Source organism: Mustela putorius, unplaced genomic scaffold (genome assembly GCF_011764305.1).
Source record: "Mustela putorius furo isolate JIRA1106 unplaced genomic scaffold, ASM1176430v1.1 tig00000166_pilon_pilon_pilon, whole genome shotgun sequence".
Taxonomy (NCBI): domain Eukaryota; kingdom Metazoa; phylum Chordata; class Mammalia; order Carnivora; family Mustelidae; genus Mustela; species Mustela putorius.
The window spans coordinates 341024-365897 of NW_025421301.1; the positions used below are offsets into that span (position 1 = coordinate 341024).

Genomic DNA, 24874 nt, shown 5'->3' on the forward strand with positions numbered 1-24874 from the left:
GGTTTTTAGCCCACGACAGGCTATTATGAGCTGGCCCGTGCCTCTGTCAATTTGAAGCCTATTGTGATAAAGAGAGGGGACTTGGAAAAGCATGTAGGATTAATTGAGAAAAGAAATTCATCTTTAACTATTGGCAGTGCAGTCTGCTGTGTCATTTTCTGAGGGGATGAGAGTGTGAGAAAGGAACGCTGTTGGATGTAGTGCAAGCCTGTAAGTGCTTCCTTATCTTTGCAGACGCACGGATTCGCAGCTCCAGGGGCTTGTGCTGTGCCGACACCTGGCAGGTTTGGCAGAGCTGCTCCCTGAGTCCCGGCGGCAGGAGTACATGCAGAACTGTGAACAGCTGCTGCTTGGGGACAGCCAGGCCTTCCAAATTGTGGGCCAGACCCTTGGGGACATGGCTGGGCAGGAGGCCCTGCCCAAAGAACTGCTATGCCTCTTGCTCACCTCCCTGCGCCACTTGTTTGGGGAAGGGGACAGTAAACAGGACCTTCCCGAGCCAGCCCGCCGTGGGAGCCTCTGGGTGAGCCTTGGCTTGCTGCAGATTCAGACATGGCTTCCGCAGGCACGCTTTGACCCTGCAGTGAAGAAGGAATACAAGCTCAAGTATGCTAAGGAAGAGGTATGGAGGGGTGAGAGTCTGGAGCATGGGTTCCTTCCGTGACTGGGTGGGTGTGCTTAGTATATTACTCCTTGTATTGCCCTTTGGATGCTTACAGCACTAGAGGGATGATTTTGTACAGGCTACCCTGTGACATCCCAGGGGTGTGTTCTAAAGACTGCATTTTCTTCCTTGAGAGTTCCTCTGAGTAAGCTTCGGTACTTGGAGGGGCCCTTCCTAATTTGCTAATAGGCTGCAATAGACAGAGGTCTTAACGGTAGAACACCTGAGGCATTGCCAGAGAACTAGTGTATCTCCTATCCATACTCCCTGTATTTGAACTAAGTTTCGAATATTTGGACTTGAATAATTTCTTTAGATATGATTTATCTAAACGTTTTAACGTTTTAACGTTTGGGTGTTTATCTAAAATTCAGGAATCAAGTAGATTTAGATTAAGTGGTATCCCTTGATAGTTGAACTTCTAACCCGAACATAAAGATAGTGGTATAATTTTCCTTCTTCAAAATATGGAACTAGTATATGAGTTGGTAAAGACTAAGCTGCTATAGCAGAGTCAAGTCCGGTAGTGTGACTAAGATAGTTTCTTTTACCTAGAAGCTCCAAGGTGAGTGGAGGTTCATGGAGCAAAAGCCCCTGCTCTTGGGTCATTCAAGAGCCCAGGTTCCTTCCATCCAGTTGCTCTGCCCTTCCCCAGGGCATTGTCGTCTTGGACATGGTCATAGCTGGGCACAGGAGACCAACTTCTCCCTTTCTGTTAGTTACACCAGCTACAGTGTGAGTGGAAGACCCGAAACCTCTCATCCCAGTTACTGACTGGAACAGACCTGGAAGATGAAGTCATTTTCCGTCACTCTCATCCTCACATCAGGTAACAGCAGAGCAATTGTGTTGTTCTGTTTTTTTTTGTTTGTTTCTGTTATTTTAAAGACATTTTTAGGTTGATCTTTACAATGTAATTGTAGTGTTAGAGGTGATAATACATGTCTCTACATTAGCAGTAAGATCCTAAAGCCATGGTTATAGTCAGGAAAAATTAATACTCTGAAAGGAAGGGCAGGATTCACATGGGGCTAGGTGGATTGAAACCACTGAACTGATTTTCAGCATGACAGAAGTTGGGTGTAATGGTGTGCACTGTGTGGGTTTGCTGTCTTGGTAAATACTGTGCAGTGTCGTAGGTCTGAGTTCCAGTCCTGTTCCTATCCTTTGGCTTTAGACTTTGAATAGGTCACTTAATGCCTTTGAGCCTTAGAGTCCATGTCTGTGAAAGGAGGATCATAGCAACTCCTTGAGTGAATTGTGATTAGACTTGGATGAAATACACATCTGTGTTACTTAACACCATGTGTGGCGTGTGATAAATGACCTATTACTCGTTTACATTATAATTGTCAATATTTTCTTCATATTATTCCTCAGCAGCTGATATGCCTTCATTTTGTTTTCCTAGTTAAGGGCTCAGTCTAGATTTGCTGTTTTCCTCCTGACAGAATTTGCATATTATGTTGATTTGCCTTTAGACTACTTCGCCAAAGAATTGATCATCTGGAGAACTTAATCTGCAGCCTGTCAAAGAAGCAGGCCTTCAGACCCCAGGTGCCTGCCTACGAGTCACTGGTGCAGGAGATCCACCACTACGTCACCAGCATTGCCAAGGCCCCTGCTGTTCAGGATCTGCTCACACGGCTCCTGCAGGCCCTTCGCATGGATGGGCCTCGGTCTGCCCAGGTGGCCCAGAATCTTCTGAAGGAGGAGGCTTCCTGGCAGCAGTCCCACCACCAGTTCAGGAAGCGGCTGGCTGAAGATTATGCCCTGTATCCAGACTCTGTGGCCCCGCTGCAGGCATCCATCCTGCAGTTGCAGCATGGCATGAGGCTGGTTGCATCTGAGGTCTACGCTTCACTCCACAGCAGTGTGGTCTGTGCAGACAGGCTGGCTACCCTGGCCTCATCCCTGCTGGCTTTTCCATCGGTGGGCCCCGCCTTCCCCACTTACTATGCCCATGCAGACACTTTATGCTCAGTGAAGTCGGAGGAGGTTCTTCGAGGCCTTGGGAAGTTGATCCTCAAGCGTTCAGGAGGAAAGGAGCTGGAAGGCAAAGGCCAGAGACCTTTCCCCACCCGAGAGCAGCTGCTGATGAATGCCCTCCTTTACCTGCGGTCCCATGTGCTGTGCAAGGGCGAGCTGGACCAAAGGGCCCTGCAGCTCTTCAGACACGTGTGCCAGGTAAGTCCATTTCTGGGGGGCAGCCCCAGCCTACTTCTGAAGGGAGCTGGGAGCACAAGCAGAACATCAGCAATACTCTGTGTAGAAAGAGACCAGTTGGTTCGGCATGGGGTCTAGTGTCTTCCTTTCTGTCTCCTATTCAGCTGTCAGTTTTGGGGGTGTTTGTCCCTCAATTTTTAAGAGATTAGAAAAAATTAGTGATGTTAGCTCTTTATCTGTGATACTGCAAATATTTTCTCCTAGTTTTTTGTTTATCTTTTGACTTTATTTATGGTGGTTTTGGCTAGGTACTAGTTCACCTGTTACTAAGAAAATCTGTTTTCCTCTTATCAATGAAAACAATTTGTTCTCAATTTATGTAATTAAAAGAATAGATATAAACAAGACTTATACCAATTAAAACTGTGTAACTGGTAACATACTTGTGTGTTCCATTCTAGGTTTATATGTATACATGAACCTGTACATGTATGTCTATGACATAAATTTAAGTCATTTGTCCAGTGGTTTATAAATTTTTGTTTTTTAGCAGAACTCTTTTTAAAATGAAAGTCTTAGACTATTTTCCTGATATGTAATAGATAAAAGACATGCTTTAATTGAGGACAGTTCTGTCTCCTCTTTGATCTCTGAGACTAGTCTTTAAGTTGCTAGAGTTCTACAAACTACTACTAAAGTCCATTCTGTTTTATACTTTGCTTTAAAAACTTAACAGCAGTTAGTGATTATTTTCCTCTATAATTATGGTGTTCTTTACCTGCATCATACTGAATGGCTTCCTAGGTTTTTTTTTGTATGGATATGCTCTAAGACATGTAATTAATTTCTTATCATAGGACATTTATGTTTGTAGTCTTTTTACTACCTTGGAAAATGTCACCACCACCATCACCACAGATAGTCTTATACCTAGGTCTTTGGATATAAATTCTAGAAAGCAGAATTGCTGGGATGAAGATTAACCACTTAAGATTTTAATACAGATTATCTTTCTGAATGGTCGATATTCATTTCCTCAGTTCTCATGAGTATTGTTTGATTTATAATTTTTGCCGACTTACGGACTTAAAATCTTAGAGTTACTGGGGATTTAAGAGGTGTCTGCTAAGGTATAGCCCAGTTTTATCTGATTGGTGCCCTGCAGCCACCTGCCCCCACCCCTCATTTCCCTTTCCTGAACTCCTGAGCCAGCTGCTTGAATTGCTGGCCATGTGCAGTCTGAATCACAACCCCCACAGTGCCTATCCAGAGCCTGTCCTAAGTACAAAACATCATTAACTCCTGATAGGAAGTTCCAGTGGCATTACTGTAGCAAGTTTTTACACCTGTGAAAAAGTGGCAGTACAGCAAGGGGGAATTTAGAAAATGGGTTGCTGCAGAAACCGTTTGAAAACAGTTTACTTTCTCTCGATGACCTGGGATTTCATTTCTTGGATGTTGGCTTTTACTTGGATGTACTTTTGTTATCATGAGAAATTAAGAGCTGACAAGTTTTGCTTTGTTCATTGAAGCACCTCAGCGAAGACAAGTAAGTTTCCTTCCAAATGTGTAACTTTTCAGGAAATTATCAATGAGTGGGATGAACAGGAACGCATAGCCCAAGAGAAGGCCGAGCAGGAAAACAGCCTTTACAGATACAGGAGCAGGAACTCCAGGACAGCCCTGAGCGAGGAGGAGGAAGAAGAACGGGAGTTCAGAAGGCAGTTCCCACTTCATGAAAAGGTTGGGTGCTGGTAACAGGGTTTGTTTGGGAATAATTTCCCTTGCTACCCCCTGTGTTACCTTTGAATGGTTTTATAATCTAATTGTTTTTACTATATCTTTATATAAGTCACTACTTCATTTTTTTGATTGTTCATGCTCCATCTTTGCGCCTTTCTTTTGGCTTAAAACTGCATTTTGGTTTTGTTCAATTACTCTAATGTTATTGACAGGATTTTGCAGATATTCTGGTAGAACCAACGCTGGAGGAGAAGAAGGGAACTTCAGATGGACAAGAGGAGGGAGCAGCCACAGACCCCACCCTCTTCTCCCAGAGCTCAATGCAGGCTGTGATGCTGATTCACCAGCAGCTGTGCCTCAACTTTGCCCGGTCCCTCTGGTACCAACAGACTCTGCCGCCACACGAGACAAAGCATTACCTTGGCCTGTTTCTGTCCTGCTATCAAACTGGAGCATCTCTTGTGACACACTTCTACCCTCTGATGGGTACGACAGTTTACTTTTGTTATACTCTTGGGAAATGAAAATGAAAAAATGTGATTGCTACTTCTGGAACAATTAAAATCATTACCTCCCTGTTTTTTGCTAAATTCCTTTTTGAGGGAGTTTCCTTAGCTTAAGAGACTCAAGCTACTTCAAAAAAACTTCTTTTAAAATTCTGCAATAGTAGATTTTTATCATTTGAATACTTTGGGGTAAAGGGATTAAAAAAATAAGGATGGGGCACCCGGGTGGCTCAGTGAGTTAAAGCCTCTGCCTTCGGCTCGGGTTGTGATCCCAGGATCATGGGATCCAGCCCCACATCAGGCTCTCTGCTCAGCAGGGAGCCTGCTTCCCCCTCTCTCTCTGTCTGCCTCTCTGCCTACTTGTGATCTCTCTCTCTCTCTGTCAAAGAGATAAATAAAATCTTAAAAAAAAAAAATAAATAAATAAGGATATAGACTTAGTTTAAATGGTTTTGTTCCTCAGTATTATTTCTGATTTGCCTCTGATAGCTTCAGTGCTTTTCATATCTTGTATTCCTGGGAGCAACCTGGGAACTCAGAAATTAATCTTAGAGAATTTCATTTGATTCACTTTCCTGTATGATCTCATGAGTTCTTCCTTGCTATTAGGAAGGAAGCTTTAAATTTCTTTTCTGCCTACCAAGACAGCGACAAAAACCAAGAAATTGAATCCATCAAACCAAGCTCTGTAGCTTCTTGATAACAGCTAAGTATCTGAGTTCCTCTGTATATCCAAGAAGCTTGGCAGACTTGGTGATACTCTTTTGATATTACGGTCCTAGTCCTCTAGGTCCATGTTGCTTTGGGCATGAGTGGCATTGAAATATCTTCATTTGTTCCAGTAGTTCATTATTTTTGAGCATGTTTTTGTCATCTTTGTAACTTGATAGCTCAGCCTGCTGAGTTCACTGACGTTACTATGATGTTGTTAACTTCGCAGGAGCTGAACTGAATGATCAACTCTTGGGCAGCCAACTTTTGGCCTGCACCCTCTCCAATAACACTCTCTTTGGTGAGGCAGTATCAGATCTGATGGTGAAGCCCGATGGGCCCTATGATTTCTACCAGCATCCCAATGTCCCAGAAGCAAGGCATTGTCAACCTGTGCTTCAAGGTTTCTCAGAGGCCATTAGTCAGCTGCTGCAGGAATGGCCAGAACATCCGGCTCTTGAGCAGGTAGGGCATCCAGTGAGGAGGGAGTCTTGAAGATACGGTCTCTGCCATCTCTGGGGATGTTCATGTGCATATTTCAATACATTAACAAAGATTCACAAAACCCCACTTTAGTGGGATACTATTCCCTGCAGGATGGACATACCAGTTTGTACTGTATAAATGATGTTTGGGATTCTATTAATTTTGTTAGTCATAGTTTGCTGTTCACATGTTAAAGTGCTGCTGTGTTGCTCTGTTTATTCATATACCTATGTATGTTAGCAAAGGCCTGGTTTTCTCAAGATTGGTGGTTTTAACTCAGACCTGACTTACAGTTTTCAGCCAATTTTGTAATAATTCTTAAAATGGAGAGTGGTTAAGAGAGATTATCCTGGGGCACCTGGCTGGCTCAGTCAGAAGAATATGTGACTCTCGGACTCCGGGTTGTGAGTTCAAACCCCACATTGGCTGTAGAGATTACTAAAAAAAATCATCATAATAATTATTATCTTCTCAAACTCCATGTTTTTTCAAGAGCAATGCAGGTTAAGTGTTTATCTGAGATCCACATGAGTTTGGATAAGTTTCTTCCATGGTTTTCGTAGGTGGTTGTAAAGCAAGGACTTTGCATAAAACTTTCATCAGTTCTCTAGTCAGTAACCTGCGACTGGGTGATATTCCCACAGAAATGCCTAGATCTTTTATCTATCTGTCTTATCTGTTTACTGCAGCTGCTGGTTGTAATGGATAGAATTCGTAGTTTTCCACTTTCCAGTCCCATCTCAAAGTTCCTGAATGGCTTAGAGATCCTCCTGGCAAAGGCACAGGTAAGATAATTCTCTCTCTCCTCTCATTTTAGTTTGTAGTCAATTGAAAAAAGATTTATCTTTTGGCAGAGTTATTGTTAAAGGGACAGAAAGTTATAGTTTGGATTGGAGAGAGGAATCAGCTTCTTCAGTTTTTCTGGCATGGGGTCCGATCATTACAAGTGAAGCTTTTGCCTTGTTGGGCATGTGAAACATGCCTCCCCTGTTCTCAAGTGTGGGATGCAGTGTCCACTGGTACTGAGGTCTCCTTTGGCCCTGGCTTCCTGGAGGACTTCCAGACTAGCCCCGTGCCTGCATATATCACCCCCCTTGGTCCTCTCAGCATCCTCTGAAGTATCTGGTGATTCTCTGATTATCACATTTGGGCTCTGCACTTTGGAGGGGGTCACATGTCTAACAATAGCAATTCAGACTCAGCTCACTAAATCCTTTGCTTTTTGCCTAAACTTGGCTTTGCTGAAGTTCTGTCAAGTGACCAGAAACAACTTGAAGCTTGGTACACTGGATGTAAACTCATTGGTAAATTGGCATAAAAGTTATTTAGAGGCCCTGTGGTCTTCAAAGACTAAAGGTCCAAGATATTCCTGAGAGCGGGCGGTGATTAAGAGATTAAATAATGGCCATAGTAAATTTTATCTTTGCTTTTTAGGATTGGGAGGAGAATGCCAGTAGAGCTCTCTCTCTGCGGAAGCATCTCGATTTAGTCAGTCAGATGATCATTCGTTGGCGTAAACTGGAACTGAAGTAAGTGATAATCTGTCACTTTCCTTCCCCTCCTGAATTTATGCTGTAGGGACATTTGATAGTTTGTGTCTGCATAGACTGAGAATGTGCTTTTCAGTTATTAATCACAGAATTAAAAGCAGGGCATTAAAGTGATCTCGGTAGAGACCAGACAACGGCATACCTTCCCAAGACAGCAAACTAGGTGTCTTCTCCATCTCCACCTGGGAGGAGAGAAGAGTGAATGTTTAGCTTCTGCTTGAGTAGTTTCAAATCTTCCCAGTGGGTTTTCTTAGATGACTGCTCGGCCTCTTCTCTCGCATTCCAGCTGCTGGTCTATGAGTTTGGATAATACCATGAAGCGCCATACCGAGAAGTCCACCAAGCACTGGTTCTCCATCTATCAGATGCTTGAGAAACACATGCAGGAGCAAACGGAAGAGCAGGAAGGTAACTCCCGTCCATCAATTCCTGCATCATTAGAAGTTGCAGGCTAATTGTAGAGTGCTACAGAGTGTGGGGTTTAACCTGTTCCCACGTCTGCTGGTACTGCTGCTTTTACATAGGATACGTCATTTGACTTGATGGAATTCCTCAGAGTTTTAAGTGACTTTCTCAAATTCTAGAAAGCTGGTCATAAGATAAAGTTTCTTTATTCTGTATATCCAAGAGATGTGTCATAATGAAGATTTCTTAGATACTAGCTGGCATGCTTGAGTTAAAAGTGTTTTCATTTCATGCTTGAAACAAACATCTTATAATTCAGTCTCATAATTTGCTCTGAGTGCATTTAACACATCTCTTGACTACATCTGTGTTTATATCAGCTTGGAATTTACCTGTGGTCCTTCTTGCTTCAGAGTTTGACTTTGCGGTCTCTACTTGCCTGCTATCCCTCAATGTGTCCTATAGTAGATTACGTGCATGTTATGAATATGGGGTGATGGTTGCAGGTACATATGGTTTCCTCTTTGAATCTCTAAAGATGACAAACAGATGACCCTGATGTTGCTGGTCAGCACATTACAAGCATTTATTGAAGGATCCTCACTGGGAGAATTCCACGTACGACTTCAGATGTTACTGGTTTTCCATTGTCATGTCTTGTTGATGCCTCAAGTTGAAGGAAAGGGTAAGGAGGGAGGGGTGTGTGTGTGTGTTTGTGTGTGTATTTTTTTTTTTGTATATACTTTAAAAAAAAAATTTTGTGGCAATATTTATTCACATAATTTTGCTTAATACATGTCTTTCTATGCAAGACTGAATTTAAAAGTCTCTATAACATTTTTAGTTATAGTAATAACATGTTAATAAATTATAAATTAACAGAATATTCATATTTGCTTTTAAAAATCATTTATCAAATACTAACCTGTAGATTATCTGGAAAATTAAAGATGCAAATTGCTATAAATCTGGCATCCCAATTAAGTTCTGATTTTTAAAAGTATATAAAGTGTCCCTTAAATTATTCCAAGTTACACTCAAGAAAATTTTATTTTACCCTTTTCATAAGTTACTAAGTTTACAACCTCTTAAACATTCTATCCAAATGTGGGAAAACTGTCTGGAGATGCAAAGCACATTAAAATAATTATATTAAAAAAACAAAAATACCTGTTAAAACAAAGTTAGTATAGCTGACAGCACTTAAAATTGGTAATTTGTATTTTTTTAAAAAGTTTTATTTATTTATTTGACAGAGATCATAGGTAGGCAGAGAGGCAGGGGTTGGGGGATGTGGGCAGGGCTCTATCCCAGGACCCTGAGATCATGACCTGAGCCGAAGGCAGAGGCTTAACCCACTGAGCTACCCAAATTCCCAAATTATTTGTATTTTTTTAAAAAGTTGCATAGCTCCAAGATGATTCATTACTGATTAACTCTTGAGCAGTTTTACTTAAGAGGAAATAATATATTGAATAGATTGTAATTCAATTGACATTCTTAGATTTAGTTCATTAAAATGTAATTATGTAACTTGATTTACTCTTTGGACTGCATTCTGGTACTGTTATACCTTTAATTTCAAATATTAATGTATTTTAGCTCTCCTATGGAGAAGTCTATTTTCCACTCTTGGGGGAAAAAATAGAAGAACTTGAGATCATGGTCTGCATTCAGACAGTGTTTTACTGCTTGATTACATTTCTTGGTTTCATATATATACTTTTACAGTGCACTGTTTAAATGGATTAGGCTTTGAATTCTCCATGAGTAGGTATCTTGTTGCATACCAGGTTTTATTTATTATTTAGAAAGATTTTATTTGTTTATTTGAGAGAGTGAGTGAGAGCATGTGGGGGGTGGGGGCAGAGACAGAGACCCTCAAGCAGACTCCACACTGAGTGTGGAGTGTCATGGGAGCTCAATCCCACAAGCAATGAGATCATGACCTGAACTGAAACCAAGAGTCAGATGCTTAACTTACTGAGCCACCCAGGCGCCCCTGCTTACCAGGTTTTAAATGAGACACTTTTAATCATCTTTTAAAGTGATACACATTAAACCCAGAGAACAATATTAAAGTACAAACTGGTTATAAATGAAGCCCTGGCTAGTGGACTCTGCCAGAGGTCAGTTGCCAAATGCAGATCTTGGATATTGGTGTGTTGAGGCTGCAAATCTTTCTGTCCAGACAGTGTTAGGTGTCCTGCTAAGCTTTTGCTTGGACCAGGCCATAATTAGATTCTTGGATCTAGTGAGAGCTGTGTTCCATGTCAAGTAACTGCACCTAAAATTCTATTAATTAATGTCCCTGACCACATCTATTTGGATGAAATGAAACTAGGATTCTAGATTGTGAATGAGCAGTCAGGGTGAGCCTTTTATGCCATCTTTTAAAACAGGCTCAGTTTCTGCTTACTTTACAATAAGATTCCGAGAAAGGGTTTGAAATTGTGTTTAGTGAAACATCTGAGTACACAGTCTTTAAGAACAAAAGTGCAACAAAATTCAGTACAATCTAAAATGGAAAAATGGGGTAGTGTTGACAGCCTGCCTGCATCTCTGGGAACTGCTAGACTTAGGCTCCCCATTGAGCTGTTAAATAATCAGCCTGTGAAATGTTGTGCTGTCATCTCAGGGCTGTAATCTCAGGGCCTCAAGGCAATGAGGAAGTGGTGTCACTAAAATGTGGAGCCCATGGGTGCTGCAAGTAGCACATGTGGCAAGTGTGGAGTTTTTTGTTTCTTTTCATTTCTTCCAGATTCACTTTGCAGTGTTCTGTGGAATCTGTACCATTATTACAAGCAATTCTTTGACCGAGTCCAGGCCAAAATCGTGGAACTTCGTTCCCCCATTGAAAAAGAACTTAAAGTAAGATGAACAACTGTCATGATCACTCTTGGGAGAACAAAATGAGCAAATCGTTTTTAGTTCTGTTCTTTCATACATTTAACTATGAGGCAGGGGGCTCTGGGAAATGGAGACATGCACTGCAACTGCCAAATAGGATGGCGAGATTCATGTTTTGCAGCACTGCCTCCCTGACTGACCTGTCCAAGTGTGTGAGGGGTTAGTGGAGTGGCCCCTGTCGAAGGGTCCTCAGAAGGATTGCCACATATGTCTGTTAGTGCTCCCTTCCCTGCTCTTCCCCAGACTGATTTTCCACCTCAGGGGGTGCCATTTAGTGTTGAGTGTTACTGAGGTGCCCTGGGGGAAAGGAGGACCCTGTCTTTTGATAGCTCTCAGTAGTTGTGGAACCAACAAATGGAGTATGTATCAGCTGACCTGTTGATAGTGACAGCACTCTTTTTGCATTGCTTTGTGATAAATACGTGGTTCCTTTTTTAAACTTTTACTTGTTTACTGGCACACAGTCTGGTATTTGGGATGGAGTGGGCTCTGGTCTTTATTTTATTTTATTTTTATTTTATTTTATAAGGGCTCTGGTCTTTAGCATAGAGATGATTTCAAAAGAAACATAGTGACGCCAGCTTTATAAAGCTATTTCTTGATCTTTGTGTATCTTACAGGAATTTGTTAAAATATCCAAATGGAATGATGTCAGTTTCTGGTCCATTAAACAATCTGTGGAAAAGACACACAGGTAATTCGTTTTTTAAAAACTGGGGGTGACAGGTACCTTGGTGACTCAGTTGGTTAAGTGTTCAACTCTTGATCTCAGCTCAGGTCCTGATCTCAGGTTCATGAGTTCCAGCCCTGTGTTGGTTCAAGGTCATGAGTTCAAGCCCTACTTAAAAGAAAAAATTGGGGGTGACCAAAGCTCAGAATTTTTGTATGGTAAATAGCAAGACGACATTGTTAATGTGACCTGACTTAACGTTGCCTTGAACTTACTATGAAGCATTAGATTGTTTTGGTGTGGCTTTTCCACATCACCCCTACCACCCAAAGCAAAGTCTACATGCAAGAGGAATTGGTGTGCTTTGAGACAAAGCAGGCTAAGCACTATAGAAGGGTTGAGTCTTCTGTCACCTACTAGCTGTTGCACCATGAGTGAAGTGATTCCACCATTCCTGGCTTCATTTTTTTCTTCTAGAAAAGGGAGATGACAGTATCTGCTTTATTTTCCCTTAAAAACAAACAGGATGGTTATGAGTATCTAAGGAGTTCATGTATATAGAAGGTATTGGTTATTATGTGTGTATGCGTTGTACCATTTTTACATTTCCTCACTTTCCACCCATTTTTCCCTCCTCATCTGTCATTCTGTGGGGCCAGGACCCTCTTTAAATTCATGAAGAAATTTGAAGCTGTCCTGAGTGAACCTTGCCGGTCATCCTTGGTGGAGAGTGACAAGGAGGAACAGCCTGATTTTTTGTCGCAGCCAACAGCCATTAGTGAGGCATCCCCCATTCAGAGTCTGAACAAGACACTGAGGGAGACCCTGTTAGCCCGGCCGGCAGCTGCACAGGTATACCTTGGGAGATAGTGTTTGCTTACTCCTGGGCCGGTAGGGGAAATCTGTGCTTTCTCTATAAGGAGTGACCCTAGAACTAAGCAAGGGAATGCCTTGAAATCTTGGTCTTTGGATAAAATGTAGTATTTGTATATCTGCCTGCCACTGCTGCATAATAAGGCAAAAAAGCTTTGATCCTGGTGCTGAAAGTTTAATGTCACCTATGGGAAATAAGTATTGTGCATGCCTGTGGACATTGGATCTACCTATAACAGAAGACTTGAAGCATCAGTTGAGGAAGGTGCCACTGAAGCTGTCTTTGGGCTACCACATGCTGCACAGGGAGCGAATGTGTGTAGTGATTTGTTGATTGTAGTGGTTGCTGATGACTGGGCTATTATTTCTCTCACCATGGCCAATTTCAAGCATCAATAGTTAAGCATTGGCTTGCAAAATTCCAGAAAATGTGATAATCGTGGAGACCTTGGGTAAGCAGGTCTGTTACAGGACTTCTGTTCCCGCATCAAATCCTTAGATACAAGGTGCTCTGGGATCACTGGGGAGCTACTCATGCTAACCACAGGGAGGAATCCCTGAAACTTCCAGGTTATCACCAATAGCAAATCAGAATTTTTGATCAGTGTGAGCTGATGATTATAATCAAAAGAAAATAAACTTGGCACCCATATCTTATTTGTGCTCTGTCTCACAGGCTGTGATTCCAGAACAGAGTCAGAGTGCTCCTTTCCCCTCAGAGGGAGAGCTGCTGCGTCGCTTGCCAAAGCTCATGAAACGAATGAGGAAGATGTGCCTGACATTCATGAAGGAAAGCCGCCTGCCCCACCTGGTGGAGGGCCTCGATCACTTCACTGGTGGGTGCCAACAGCCAGGAGCAAAGGGTGGGGTCTGCTCCCTCTCTTTTCCCCAGTGCCCCAGGAGGGTGGGAATTTGTTACATAAGCCCTTTTTTGATCTCTTGAATAGTGTTGAACAGTTAATTGAATAAACAAATGGGCTAAAACTAACAGAGCCAAGATGCAGGAGCCAGCTAAGACCACACAGGCTGTCTTAATTTTCATCTTGTCTTCCTTTCGTGTTAACTAATGCTGTGTTTCGCCATTTTCTGTGTTAGTGCTTGTCTATATCCTCTTTTGATGGCTGGAGAGATGAATTTCCCAGAATCTTTAAACTGTCACTACATCTCAGAATGTCTCCCTTGAGTTAAAGGAGAAGATTCATCCACAGTTTTCTTCTTGCTCTCTTCACCGTGGAGTCAGAGCAATTTCATCTCCCTGGCCGTCCTCACACAGGGAAGCTGAGGCTCTGTAGTCTAACAGCAATGGCTGGGGAAGGAGTTCCAGAACTTATTGGATTGAGGTCTTGGTGGCCTTTCACCACTGTCCCCACCCCTATTCACCCCCAGTGAGTGTGGTGTCAGAGTGAGACTGACTGTCTTCATTGAGGCTACAGTCTAATCTCAGGGAGCTCTTTATTTTTTAAAACTTGTTAGAATAAGAGCCTAATATCCATTCTCATGATGACCTTGCCCACCTGAGCCTGATGATCAGGGTAAGCAGAAGTTGCCACATGCATCTTCTGGAAAAGGCACTCACTCACCTTGTGATGCAAAGAATTCTCTAACCTCCTGCGGTGTCCGTGTAATGGTATGTCGTCCACTTGCTCGCTTCTAAAAGGCTAGACTGCCTGTGTTAGTTTGCTAGGGCTCATTTAGCAAGTATCACATATTGGGTGGCTTAAACAAGAGAAATTAATTTCCACGCAGTTCTGAGGCTAAACATACAAAATCAAAGTATTCACAGGTTTCACAGATTCACAGTATTCTCTCCTTGCCTGGTAGATGTCTTTTTTCCTTCTTTGTCTTCACATGGTCTCTCGTGTCCTACTCTTTGTTAAGGAATTGGATTAGGGCCCACACACATGGCCTCATCTTTCTTTAATTACCTCTTTAAAGGCCTGGTCTCCAAATACAGTCACATTCTGAGGCGCTCGGGGTTGGGACTATTATAACATGAATCTGGGGGGACACAGCCCATAATGCTCCCTGTGGCAGGCGGCAGCAGCCTCATGGTACAGGTACCTGTGAGTCCTCAGCAGGGCCGTGTGGTGCTGGAGGAAGAACCTGGGCTTCAGAGTTGTTTTGGTCAGGGTTCATATCTTGTCTTCTAGTCCACTCGAGCTGAATATGAATAGACTTTAGAAAATGACTAGACCTCTTTGAGCCTCTCCAAGGAGCTAGAAATTGGCCCTTCTGGAGTTGTACAGAGTAAAGGAACATCTACTAACTAGTAGAGGATAGGACCTCAGTATGTATCATATTTATGGGAAATTTATCTCAGATGATTTAAATTCTTAGTATAAATTGCTGTGCATAACAACTGCTTTTTGCCTGATTGATTATAAAGCTCTAAAGAAAAAGAATAAATACTTTTATTTGGGTTGTTTACTGTTGAAAGAGAGGTAACCCATGAGTTTTTATTTCCATGCATCTCGATTCCTTAAGTTTAAAATTTACAAAATGCTAGGGACTGTGCTAGTTATCAGAGCCTTAAAGATGAATGTCACCTAGTTCTCGTTTCCCACGAAGTCCTGGGTCTTGAGTATTAGGTTTGTTTGTTTATTTTTTATTAAAGATTTTATTTATTTATTTGACAGACAGAGATCACAAGTAGGCAGAGAGGCAGGCAGAGAGAGAGGAGGAAGCATGCTTCCTGCTGAGCAGAGAGCCCGATGCGGCTCCATCCCAGGACCCTGAGATCATGACCTGAGCCGAAGGCAGAGGCTTAACCCACTGAGCCACCCAGGAGCCCCTTGAGTATTAGTTTCAACACGTGAATAAGCCCTTGAGATTTCAGTACTGCCCCATTTTCTCCTCAGGTGAAGTCATTTCCTGTGTGAGTGAGCTGCAGAGCCTAAAGGTGGATCCCTGGGCAGAGAAGGAAAAGCAGCGGTCAGAAGCCAAGCACATTCTCCTGCGGAAGCAGCGAGCTTTAGCAGACCTCTTTCAACACCTTGCAAAAACTGGTAAGGTTCTCGCTTGAAACCTGATGCAGAATGATGACCAACTATTAGGGAGGAAAACAACGTGGGTGATTTTGGAGAAATTTCTAGAGATAGTCGAGATGGTGGGGAACAGAAGGTGGTAGGCCAGGTTTTAAAATGCCATTCTGAGAGTTAAGTCACATATGAAATTCCTCTAATGAACCATTTGTGATTCCCAAATATTGTCACAGTTTTGTAATAAGGTTTCTCAGAAACTGTGATTCATTTTCATCACCATATGTTGTACAGCACCCACCCTTCCAGCATAGCTTGGCGAGCAACATGTCTCAAACCCTAGTGTGTGTACAGATAACTCGGGGAATCTCGTTGAGCGCAGTAGTTCTGTTTCAGTAGGTGCAGGGCGGGGCCTCATAGCCTGCTTTCTAACAAGCTTCCAGTGCTGTTCCAAGGACTTCATTTTGTGTAGCAGTGGTGGTGGGACTGGCACACGGGGGAGGGGCCCGATGGCACAGTCATTCTCTTCTGAGTTTCTAAAACACGTGCTTTTTATTTCCTAGGTTTGTCATATCGCAAAGGTGTTTCCTGGGCCCGTTCAAAAAACCCTCAAGAGATGCTTCATCTTCACCCATTAGATATCCGGAGTGCATTGTCTATAGTCAGCAGCACTCAGGAGGCTGATTCTAGGTCTGTTTTTGAATTATAACTAGAACAAGTCATTTAAGCCTCCATGTCCTTATTTGCCAAAATGGGGATAGAATCCCTCTTTCCTAGTGTTGCTATACAGGTTACATGTAAAATAGTGCCTGGCTTGGGCTCTGGCATGTGGTGAGCATTCGGTAAAAGAGAATTTTTTTGCTTTTCGTCTTCCTCCCGCCCTCCTTCCCTCCCTCCCTTCCTCAGGCCCCATACCCAACATGGGGCTTGAACTCATGACTCTGAGATCAAGAGTTGCATGCTCTACCAACTGAGCCAGCCAGCACCCCCCACTTTCTTTTTTGTTTGTTTGTTTGTTTAAAAAGATTATTATTTATTTATTTACGCAAGAGAGAGGGAGAATGAGAGTGAGAGCAGAGAGGAAGAGAGGGTTAAGCAGACTCTCTGCTGAGCAGGAAGCCCAATGTGGGACCCAGTCCCTGGACTCTGAGATCATGACCAGAGCCGAAGGCAAAAGCTTAAAAGACTGAGCCATCCAGGCACACACCTCCCCCCTTTTTTAAAGTGTCTTTTCCTTTTCTCCTGTGTTCACCTCTCCCATTATTTTTTTGTTCCTTTCATTTGATTTTCTTTTCTTTTTTAAGATGTTATTTATTTAAGAGAGGAAGAGAGAGATCCCAAGCAGAGGGGAAGGGTAGAGGGGGAAGCATGTTCCCCACTGAGCAGGGAGCCAAATGCAGGACTCCATCCCAGGACCCTCGGATCACGACCTGAATTTAAACTTGGAGGCAGAGCCGTTTCTGTGTTCTGTGTTTCCGTGTTCATTAACTGTGGCAGAGCTGGTTGTAAGCGATGACCGGCATGAGCTGGCCATGCGGACTTTGTATTTCGTTTGCTCAGTGGTCCTCTCAGTGCTTTACATTTTAATTCAACACAACACTGTAAAAAGGAGAATTTTCTTAAAGTTTTATTTATTTAAGTAATCTCTATACCCAATATGGAGCTTAGACTCGCAACCTTGAGATCAAGTGTTGCATGCTCTTTTGAGCCAGCCAGGCACCCCAAAAGTAGAAATTTTACCTAAATATTTTGGATTTCAGTTTTTCAGGAAGGTTCAGCCAACCAAGTGGGTTTACTCTCCCATGTAGTCAAAAGTTAAACTGTAGTTCCCTTCTTTTTTTTTTTTTTTTTTTTTAAAAGATTTTATTTATTTACTTGACAGACAAGAGATCACAAGTAGGCAGAGAGGCAGAGAGAGAGAGGAGGAAGCAGGCTTCTCGCGGAACAGAGAGCCCGACGCGGGGCTCGATTCCAGGACCCTGAGATCATGACCTGAGCCGAAGGCAGAGGCTTAATCCACTGAGCCACCCAGGCGCCCCAAGCTCCCTTCTTTTGACAGGACACATGCTTGCCAGATCCCTGTGGTCTTCCTTTTCTTCTTTCACGTTGAGGTCCGCTGTCACTGGCATTTACCATTTTGTGCTTGGCTGTCCTTACTCAATCATATTATCTTCCTAGCCCCTGTAAGCATCAGGATTTATGACCCTTAGCTTCCATTCCTAAGACAGTTATGAAGTTTTCATTAAGGAAACTATATTGACATCACAGTTTATTTCCCCACTGTGCTTCAGTGCTAAGTGTGTAATACAGCCTTTGCAGAGAGGACTGATGAGTGCCTGACTGCGACCGCACAGAAATAAATCTGTTCACACTCTTAACTTTTGGTTGTGACTAGATAATAATGGTCTCTGAGTCTTTAGGATCTGGGGTAGGAAATAGCGGTTTTAATTAAATAAATCATGCAGAGTTATTTTCCAGGCTGCTTACAGAAATCTCATCATCATGGGACGGATGCCAGAAATACTTCTTCCGCTCTCTTGCACGGCACGCCAGGCTTAGTGCAGCCTTAGCAGCTCCTGCCAAGGTAGGTGATGGAACCTCTGAGTTGCAGGGCCTGAGAAAGCTCCTATCTTGTTCCTCCAGAGCAACATTCTCCGGTCTTGGCAGTTGATCAGAGCCCATTACTGAAAGTGACTGAGCTTTCTGCAGAATATCATTAAGCTTATAGTGTAAATCAGTGTAATTTTCTGTTTAATCAGAGCATTTTGTCATAAATTCTGTTACTTATATTTGCCAATAAGACCAAATGCAGAAGAAAATTTATGTAGGAAAAGCTTCAACTTGAGAGTGTCCTCTTTAGGTCCTTTTCCCTTTGTGAATTGAGAAAAGGCCACTAATTTTGAGTGTGTTAACCCTAGTTCCTAGGTTTAACAGATCAGTGATCTGTGGAAACATAATTTGAGAAGCACTGCTCAAAAAGATGAATGTGTTGCTTTTAGACTGCAGTATATACCCAAAGCTTGTCTAAGCAAGGGGCACTTGCCCCAGGGAGTTTTGGATTAACCGGCTTTCTAGTGACACCTGCACGAGTGGTGGTGTTTGCTAGCAACACCCTTGGCATGCTTCCTTCTTCCCCTGCCAGGAGATGGGCATGAGCAATGTTGAGCGGTGCAAAGGCTTCTCGGCACATCTGATGAAGATGCTTATCCGACAGCGGCGCTCCCTGACCACACTGACGGAGCAGTGGGTCCTCCTCAGGTATCCGCTAACTAGTTAGTTGGGTCTGTGGTATGAGTTAGGAAGAATCGTGTGAGTGAGCTCTCAACTGTGAAATAATATTTGAGGCCCAGAGATGCAGGTGGAGTTTCTCTTGTCTCCTTGCCCTGCTTTTGGTGATACGCTTCTGCTCCGTGGTTCTGGCAGCGCTTGTTGGGAGAAGGGCCCCAGGGAATGAATCGGAGCCGAATTAGACAGAAGCAGTTGCCATGGCTGAAGTGTACCTGGGTTGGGATAGAAGGGGGTTTGAGGATGACAGTCCCCCAGGCTGTGTGACAGGATTGTGTTTATGATACCGCAGCATCGGTCTCTGGGCACAGATTGTATCTGAGACTGTTTTTGTTCATTAGGCTTTTTGGGTCACAGAGCTGCAGGTTGCCGAGTGTCATATAGGGATGCTCCTCAGTGGAAATAGGTATTTTAAAGATGAGGACAGTAAGGAAAGCTGTCATGGTTTGTTGAATGGACTGTTAGCCCAAAGGTAGTATTTCTAGACTTTTTAATCATTTTGGCTACAGCTGTTTTCTGCTCTACTCATAAGAGTTTATCTAACAAAGTATACTACAGTTAAAGACTTTTTTTCTTAATAATGGTTGAAATCATTGCAGTGGTGTGACTTTGTTGGGTGTGAAAAAGCTGTAAGGGTGTAGGTGATAAGCAGTGAGTTTTGACACTTGTGAAAGACTGAAGACACTTCTTTCAGTCTTCAGAAAGATGTGTTGAAGTATTTTAAAAGGGATTTTAACAGATTTCTTAACCTGGGGGATCCTTTTTTTGATTATGTGAAAAAGCTCCTTCTTTGTTCAGAAATAACTGACGTTAACTGTTTAAAAAAACCTGGTGATGCAGTTTAAGGTGCCATGTGTTTCCCCCATGGATTTCTCGGTACAGGAACCTCCTTGGCTGCATGCAGGAGATTCATGGCAGGCTGACTGGCCCACTGGTCTACCCCGTGCCCTTCCCTCCTCAGGACAGCGTGCAGCAGTGGACAGAAAGGCTGCAGCACCTGGCCATGCAGAGCCAGATCCTGCTTGAGCAGCTCTCCTGGTTCCTCCAGTGCTGCCCCAATGCAGGGCCAACTCCTGGCCAACGTGAGGCCCAAGCACAGGGTCAGCTTTCTGGAGCAGTACAGGACCTCATCCCATCAGAATTGAGTTACCCATCCCCTGTACCTCGAAATCAGCTGCCCTCTGGTTGCCGGATGCGGAAGCAGGACCAGCTTTGGCAACAGTCAACTGCGAGATTAACAGAAATGCTGAAAACCATTAAAACAGTGAAAGCTGATGTTGACAGAATCAGGCAGCAGTCTTGTGAGACTCTCTTTCATTCTTGGTGAGTGTGTTTATGTCTTTACTGTCCCTCTGTTTGCTTGGGTGCTTGCTTGGAGTTTAGTAATGGGATAAAGTGATAAAAGGGATTTTGCTTCAGTTCTCTGTTTTTCCATGGACCTTCATGATTCTTTGTGGCAAATGTGTAGCTATAAATGTTGAGATACAGTGAATTTTCCCCTGCTTACATTTTAGTGGTTGGAGGGAGGGTGTAGCCCCTTCCTCTCAACATTGTGGCATTTCTGTTGTTGCAGGAAGGATTTTGAAGTTTGCTCTTCTGGGCTGAGTTGCCTGTCCCAGATGTCAGTTCATTTGCAAGGCCTGGAGTCCTTGTTCATTATTCCAGGGATGGAGGTTGAGCAAACAGACCAAAAAATGGCATTAGTTGAGAGCCTGGAATATTTAAGAGGAGAAATCAATAAAGCCACGGATGACTTTACCACCTGGAAGACACATCTACTTGCTTTAGGCAGCCAAAGCGGTAAGGACTGTCATTAGACAAGGGAGCCAGAGCCCAGTGTAGGAGTGATGTCTTGTAGATTACATCTAGAGTATCCTAAAAATACTTTGTGTTTTTTCCAGACACATCTGTGCAGGGTTCTAAGGCAGACAAGTGTGGCTGGAACCCACAGCTCCCAACTCTTGCTGCCCCATTTCTTTGAGGACCTTGCCTCTCCTTTGATCGTGTCACTTTATAGCACTGATATTTGGACCAAGTTGGTGTTTGTACACACTATCCTAACTAGTTTCATATTTTTTGATTCTTCCAGTAAAACCTTCAGTGAAAGATGATAAACTCTTGTAGGTTTATCTAGACGAGGAATAGGTCTTCTTCATCTTTGTGTTCAGCAGTTTGACCTGGTGGCTCACCCACAGTTGGTGCTTGACAGATGGCCGTTGGTAAAAGTAACAAATGAGGATTGTTAATGATTTCCAGAAGCACTGAAGCAAATGATTGGAGTTTTTGTTTGTTTCTCACCATGTTACTTACTAGGAAACCAGATGTTGGAGGAAGGGTTTGTGGAAGATTTTTCAGAGCAAGTGGAAACTGCCATCCGGGCCATTCTTTGTGCCATCCAGAACTTAGCAGAAAGAAACAGTAAAAAGACAGAGGAGAGCACTGACCAAACAAGACCACCAGAAGAGGATGGTATGTCTGAAATCAGGCAAAAAATGTTTTTATACTTGATTTACTTTTTAAAAAATTTTTTTAATTTTTTTAAGATTTTATTTATTTATTTGACAGACAGAGATCACAGGTAGGCATAGAGGCAGAAGAGAGAAAGTAGAGGAAGCAGGCTCCCCACTGAACAGAGAGCCCTATGCGGGGCTCAATCCAGTACCCTGGGATCATGACCTGAGCTGAAGGCAGAGGCTTTAACCCACTGAGCCACCCAGGCGCCCCTTGATTTACTTTTTAAATTTATTTTTGTGGCTAGATATTTTAGGACCAGTGTTAGGAATGACTGGATGAATGGAGATGAAAGGGTTTATTTTGTGTTACTCATCATGTCTTTCTTTTCTGTGAATGAAAGAGGCACCAGGCTTTGAGAGACTGCAGTCGGGACATCTAACAAAACTCTTAGAGGATGACCTGTGGGCCGACGTGAGTGCTCTGCATGTGCAGAAGATAATTTCTGCTGTCTCTGAGCTGTTGGAGAGGCTGAAATCATATGGTGAGGATGGCACAGCAGCGAAGCACACGGTAACCAATGGTTCTTTATAAGCTTCTTGCTGTCTAGAGCGGTCCGACCAAAGGCAGGGTGGGTTTCGCTTTGCTCCATGTGGGTGGTCCCAGAGCAGGCCTTTGTGGCAAAAATCACTAAGAATATGACTTCTTTATGCATGTAAACATCACTGACAAGCTGAAAAGCTTAGGACTTGCTAGCTAAGGGCTATAGTAGGAAGATGCATAGATATAAAAAATGCCAGCCGTCCAGAGTATCTGTTGTCTTAGAATTCTTACATACCCAAACGCACAGTTCTGGGTACTTGATGTTAATGTGGGTGCTGCTACTTCAACTAAGGCTGAATGGCCACACCCTGCAAATACCATTCCCTTCACAACAGGCCAGCAGAGGGCAGTTGCTGTGTCCATAATAGTCCAGAGGAACAACTTACTTTGTAGGACATTGTAAGTTTGTAGCATTGCCTCCTGTGCTAGCTTTGATTCAGAATAGAATTCATTTATAAACATTTTTAAAAACAAAAACAAAAAACCTTGTTAACTAAATTAAGCTTAAGTGACAGAATTTAAAGTGTACTTTTGTGAGGTTTTGTGTGAACAAGGAAGAAATACCAGAGAGCAGAGGGGTGTGTGTGTGTGTGTGTGTGTGTGTGTGTGTAAGATAAGATATACATAAATCTTACCTTTAGGGGTATTTAGTACATTCATGGTGTTGTGCAACGATTGTTGCTGTCCGGTTGCAGAACATCTGTATTACCCCAGAGAGAACCCAGTACCCATTACGTGGTGTGAGCAGGCCTTGTGATCTTTCGCCCGCAGTTCTTCAGCCAGTCCTGCTGCTTGTTGGTGCGTCTAGTGCCCATGCTGTCTAGATACTCAGACCTCGTCCTCTTCTTCCTGACCATGTCTTTGGCGACTCACCGTAGCACTGCAAAACTGCTCTCTGTGCTTGCCCAGGTCTTCACAGAGCTCGCCCAGGAGGTAAGGACTGTTCATGTGGAGCATGCTCGGGCAGCCAGTACCAAATACTCCAGCCCATTAGTGCGGGGTTTCCCAGGCTTTTTAAATTTTTTTAATTTTTTTACTAACATAAGATGTATTATTAGCCCCAGGTGTACAGGTTTATGAATCGCCAGGTTTACACACTTCACAGCACTCACCATAGCACATACCTTCTACTAGTTTTTCTGTTCATTTTTGTCCCACATGCTAGTAGCTGGTTTTCCTTTGCAAACTATTCTCCAACATAAAACACTGCTTTCTTAACCTTCACATGTTTCTTTGTCTCATCTTGTTCTTGACTCTTGACCCCACGCCATTCCACGTGCCTTGGCAGAAAATGCTAGATGTGGCACATATACCAAGAGTGACAGTTTTACCTCAAGAGTTGAGAGGGAGGCATTTTTTTATATTAAAAATAACATTTTACTTGTGCATCACACCAAATTTTCTTCGATTTTTCAAGTAAAAATGAAATCTCCCACTGTGTCATCTGCTTCTAGTTACTGTACCTCCAGGATTATAGGTCTTCTATCCCTCCTCTCTTTCTTCTCAGGCTTACTAATTTGAGAAGTAAATAAAGAAGGATGAAATCCCTTTGGGATTTAGATACTGAGAGGTTCTACCCTTGCTCAGTGACTTGTTCCTAAATATTATTCTAGTATATAATTCATTCAGATTTTTGTCTTGCTAAATGAAATTACTACACACCAGGGAGCCTCTATGAACTCAAAACCTTACATGTTAAATCTGATGTCAAGCTTTGAACCTGCATAATAACTGTTACCAGCAAGAAAGAAAAGAATATCAAAGGTCTACTGGATGTATTTCCATCAGATTGAAAATGCTGAGCTAGAGAAAAGCTAAAACAATTTTTTTTTCTGTCTTTTATTGCTTTTATACCTAGTTGTTCACTCTTATTTTCAAGGGATTTTGCCTGCCCAAAGAATTCATGGAAGATTCAGCAGGAGAGGGAGCAACTGAGTTCCATGACTATGAAGGAGGTGGAATTGGGGAAGGCGAGGGCATGAAAGATGTGAGTGACCAGATAGAAAATGAAGAACAGGTACGTTTTCACATGCCTGAAGCATGGATACAGTTTACAGAAACTCACTCCCTTCTTCCTTTCTTTTCAAAATTTTCAAATTTTTTTTTCTTGCTAGTTTAATGGTTTTCAAACTGTGATTCATGGAGCCCTAAGAATACAAAAGCTTAATACAAATAAAAAGCCAAAGACTACAGAAAGGAACATTGCAGCTCAGTCATTAGTTATGGCTATAATTCAAGAGGGAAATGACTTAAACGTTTTTATTTTAAATGGGGAGATCTTTGCTGATGATTTTTCTAAAGTAATTTTGGTAGTGGCTCATTTAAGGGTAAACAAATTGACTATTTTAGGTAACAGGTGCATTAAATAATAATGCCAGTGTTTACTACTAACATGTTTTATTATATGTCTTTAAGACCTGTTGAAAAATTTTAATCTATATCCTCTTTTGGTTGGAATCAAAAATGTTTTTGAAATAGATGCTTTGGGCTAAGATTGTTGTGTTCCTTTTTTAAATGCCTGTCTCATTTATGAATGTTGTTTTTTGTTTGTTTGTTTTTTACATACTATTATTAGTCATTTAGATTTATCAACTGTGACTTGAAGAAATAAGAGATAATGGAGTTTCTTTTTAGCCCCTATATTCTAAGTGTCTAAAGCAGACCATAAGTTTTTATTTAAGGTATGGTTATAGCTATTACAAATAAAGGGACAAACCACTTTCAATTTTTCATCCTTTGAAGGGAAAACTGGAAAGAATAACCAAGAGAGTTATGCTAGTGTTGATGTGGTAGAGCTCTGTTTAATACACATGCATATTTTTGGTTAAATTTCTCAAATTTAACTTCGTCAACAGTACTTTCCTCATGGAAAA

General features: G+C 42.4%; 1 protein-coding gene across 2 annotated transcripts in view; it reads left to right on the forward strand.

Annotated features, from left to right (window-relative positions):
- MDN1 (midasin AAA ATPase 1) overlaps nucleotides 1-24874 on the forward strand; it is a 167726-nt gene that overhangs the window by 122472 nt on the left and 20380 nt on the right. For both annotated transcript variants that reach the window (XM_045075838.1, XM_045075839.1), the window contains exons 61-84: nucleotides 235-622; nucleotides 1384-1493; nucleotides 2146-2851; nucleotides 4412-4573; nucleotides 4786-5059; nucleotides 6020-6255; nucleotides 6966-7061; nucleotides 7711-7805; nucleotides 8113-8234; nucleotides 8770-8916; nucleotides 10993-11102; nucleotides 11762-11835; nucleotides 12471-12663; nucleotides 13361-13520; nucleotides 15543-15689; nucleotides 16226-16352; nucleotides 18141-18246; nucleotides 18805-18920; nucleotides 19830-20270; nucleotides 20521-20747; nucleotides 21261-21416; nucleotides 21802-21971; nucleotides 22773-22934; nucleotides 23881-24018. In XM_045075838.1, coding sequence (XP_044931773.1) covers nucleotides 235-622; nucleotides 1384-1493; nucleotides 2146-2851; nucleotides 4412-4573; nucleotides 4786-5059; nucleotides 6020-6255; nucleotides 6966-7061; nucleotides 7711-7805; nucleotides 8113-8234; nucleotides 8770-8916; nucleotides 10993-11102; nucleotides 11762-11835; nucleotides 12471-12663; nucleotides 13361-13520; nucleotides 15543-15689; nucleotides 16226-16352; nucleotides 18141-18246; nucleotides 18805-18920; nucleotides 19830-20270; nucleotides 20521-20747; nucleotides 21261-21416; nucleotides 21802-21971; nucleotides 22773-22934; nucleotides 23881-24018 — 4663 coding nt within the window. The remainder of the gene's footprint in view (nucleotides 1-234; nucleotides 623-1383; nucleotides 1494-2145; nucleotides 2852-4411; nucleotides 4574-4785; nucleotides 5060-6019; nucleotides 6256-6965; nucleotides 7062-7710; nucleotides 7806-8112; nucleotides 8235-8769; nucleotides 8917-10992; nucleotides 11103-11761; nucleotides 11836-12470; nucleotides 12664-13360; nucleotides 13521-15542; nucleotides 15690-16225; nucleotides 16353-18140; nucleotides 18247-18804; nucleotides 18921-19829; nucleotides 20271-20520; nucleotides 20748-21260; nucleotides 21417-21801; nucleotides 21972-22772; nucleotides 22935-23880; nucleotides 24019-24874) is intronic.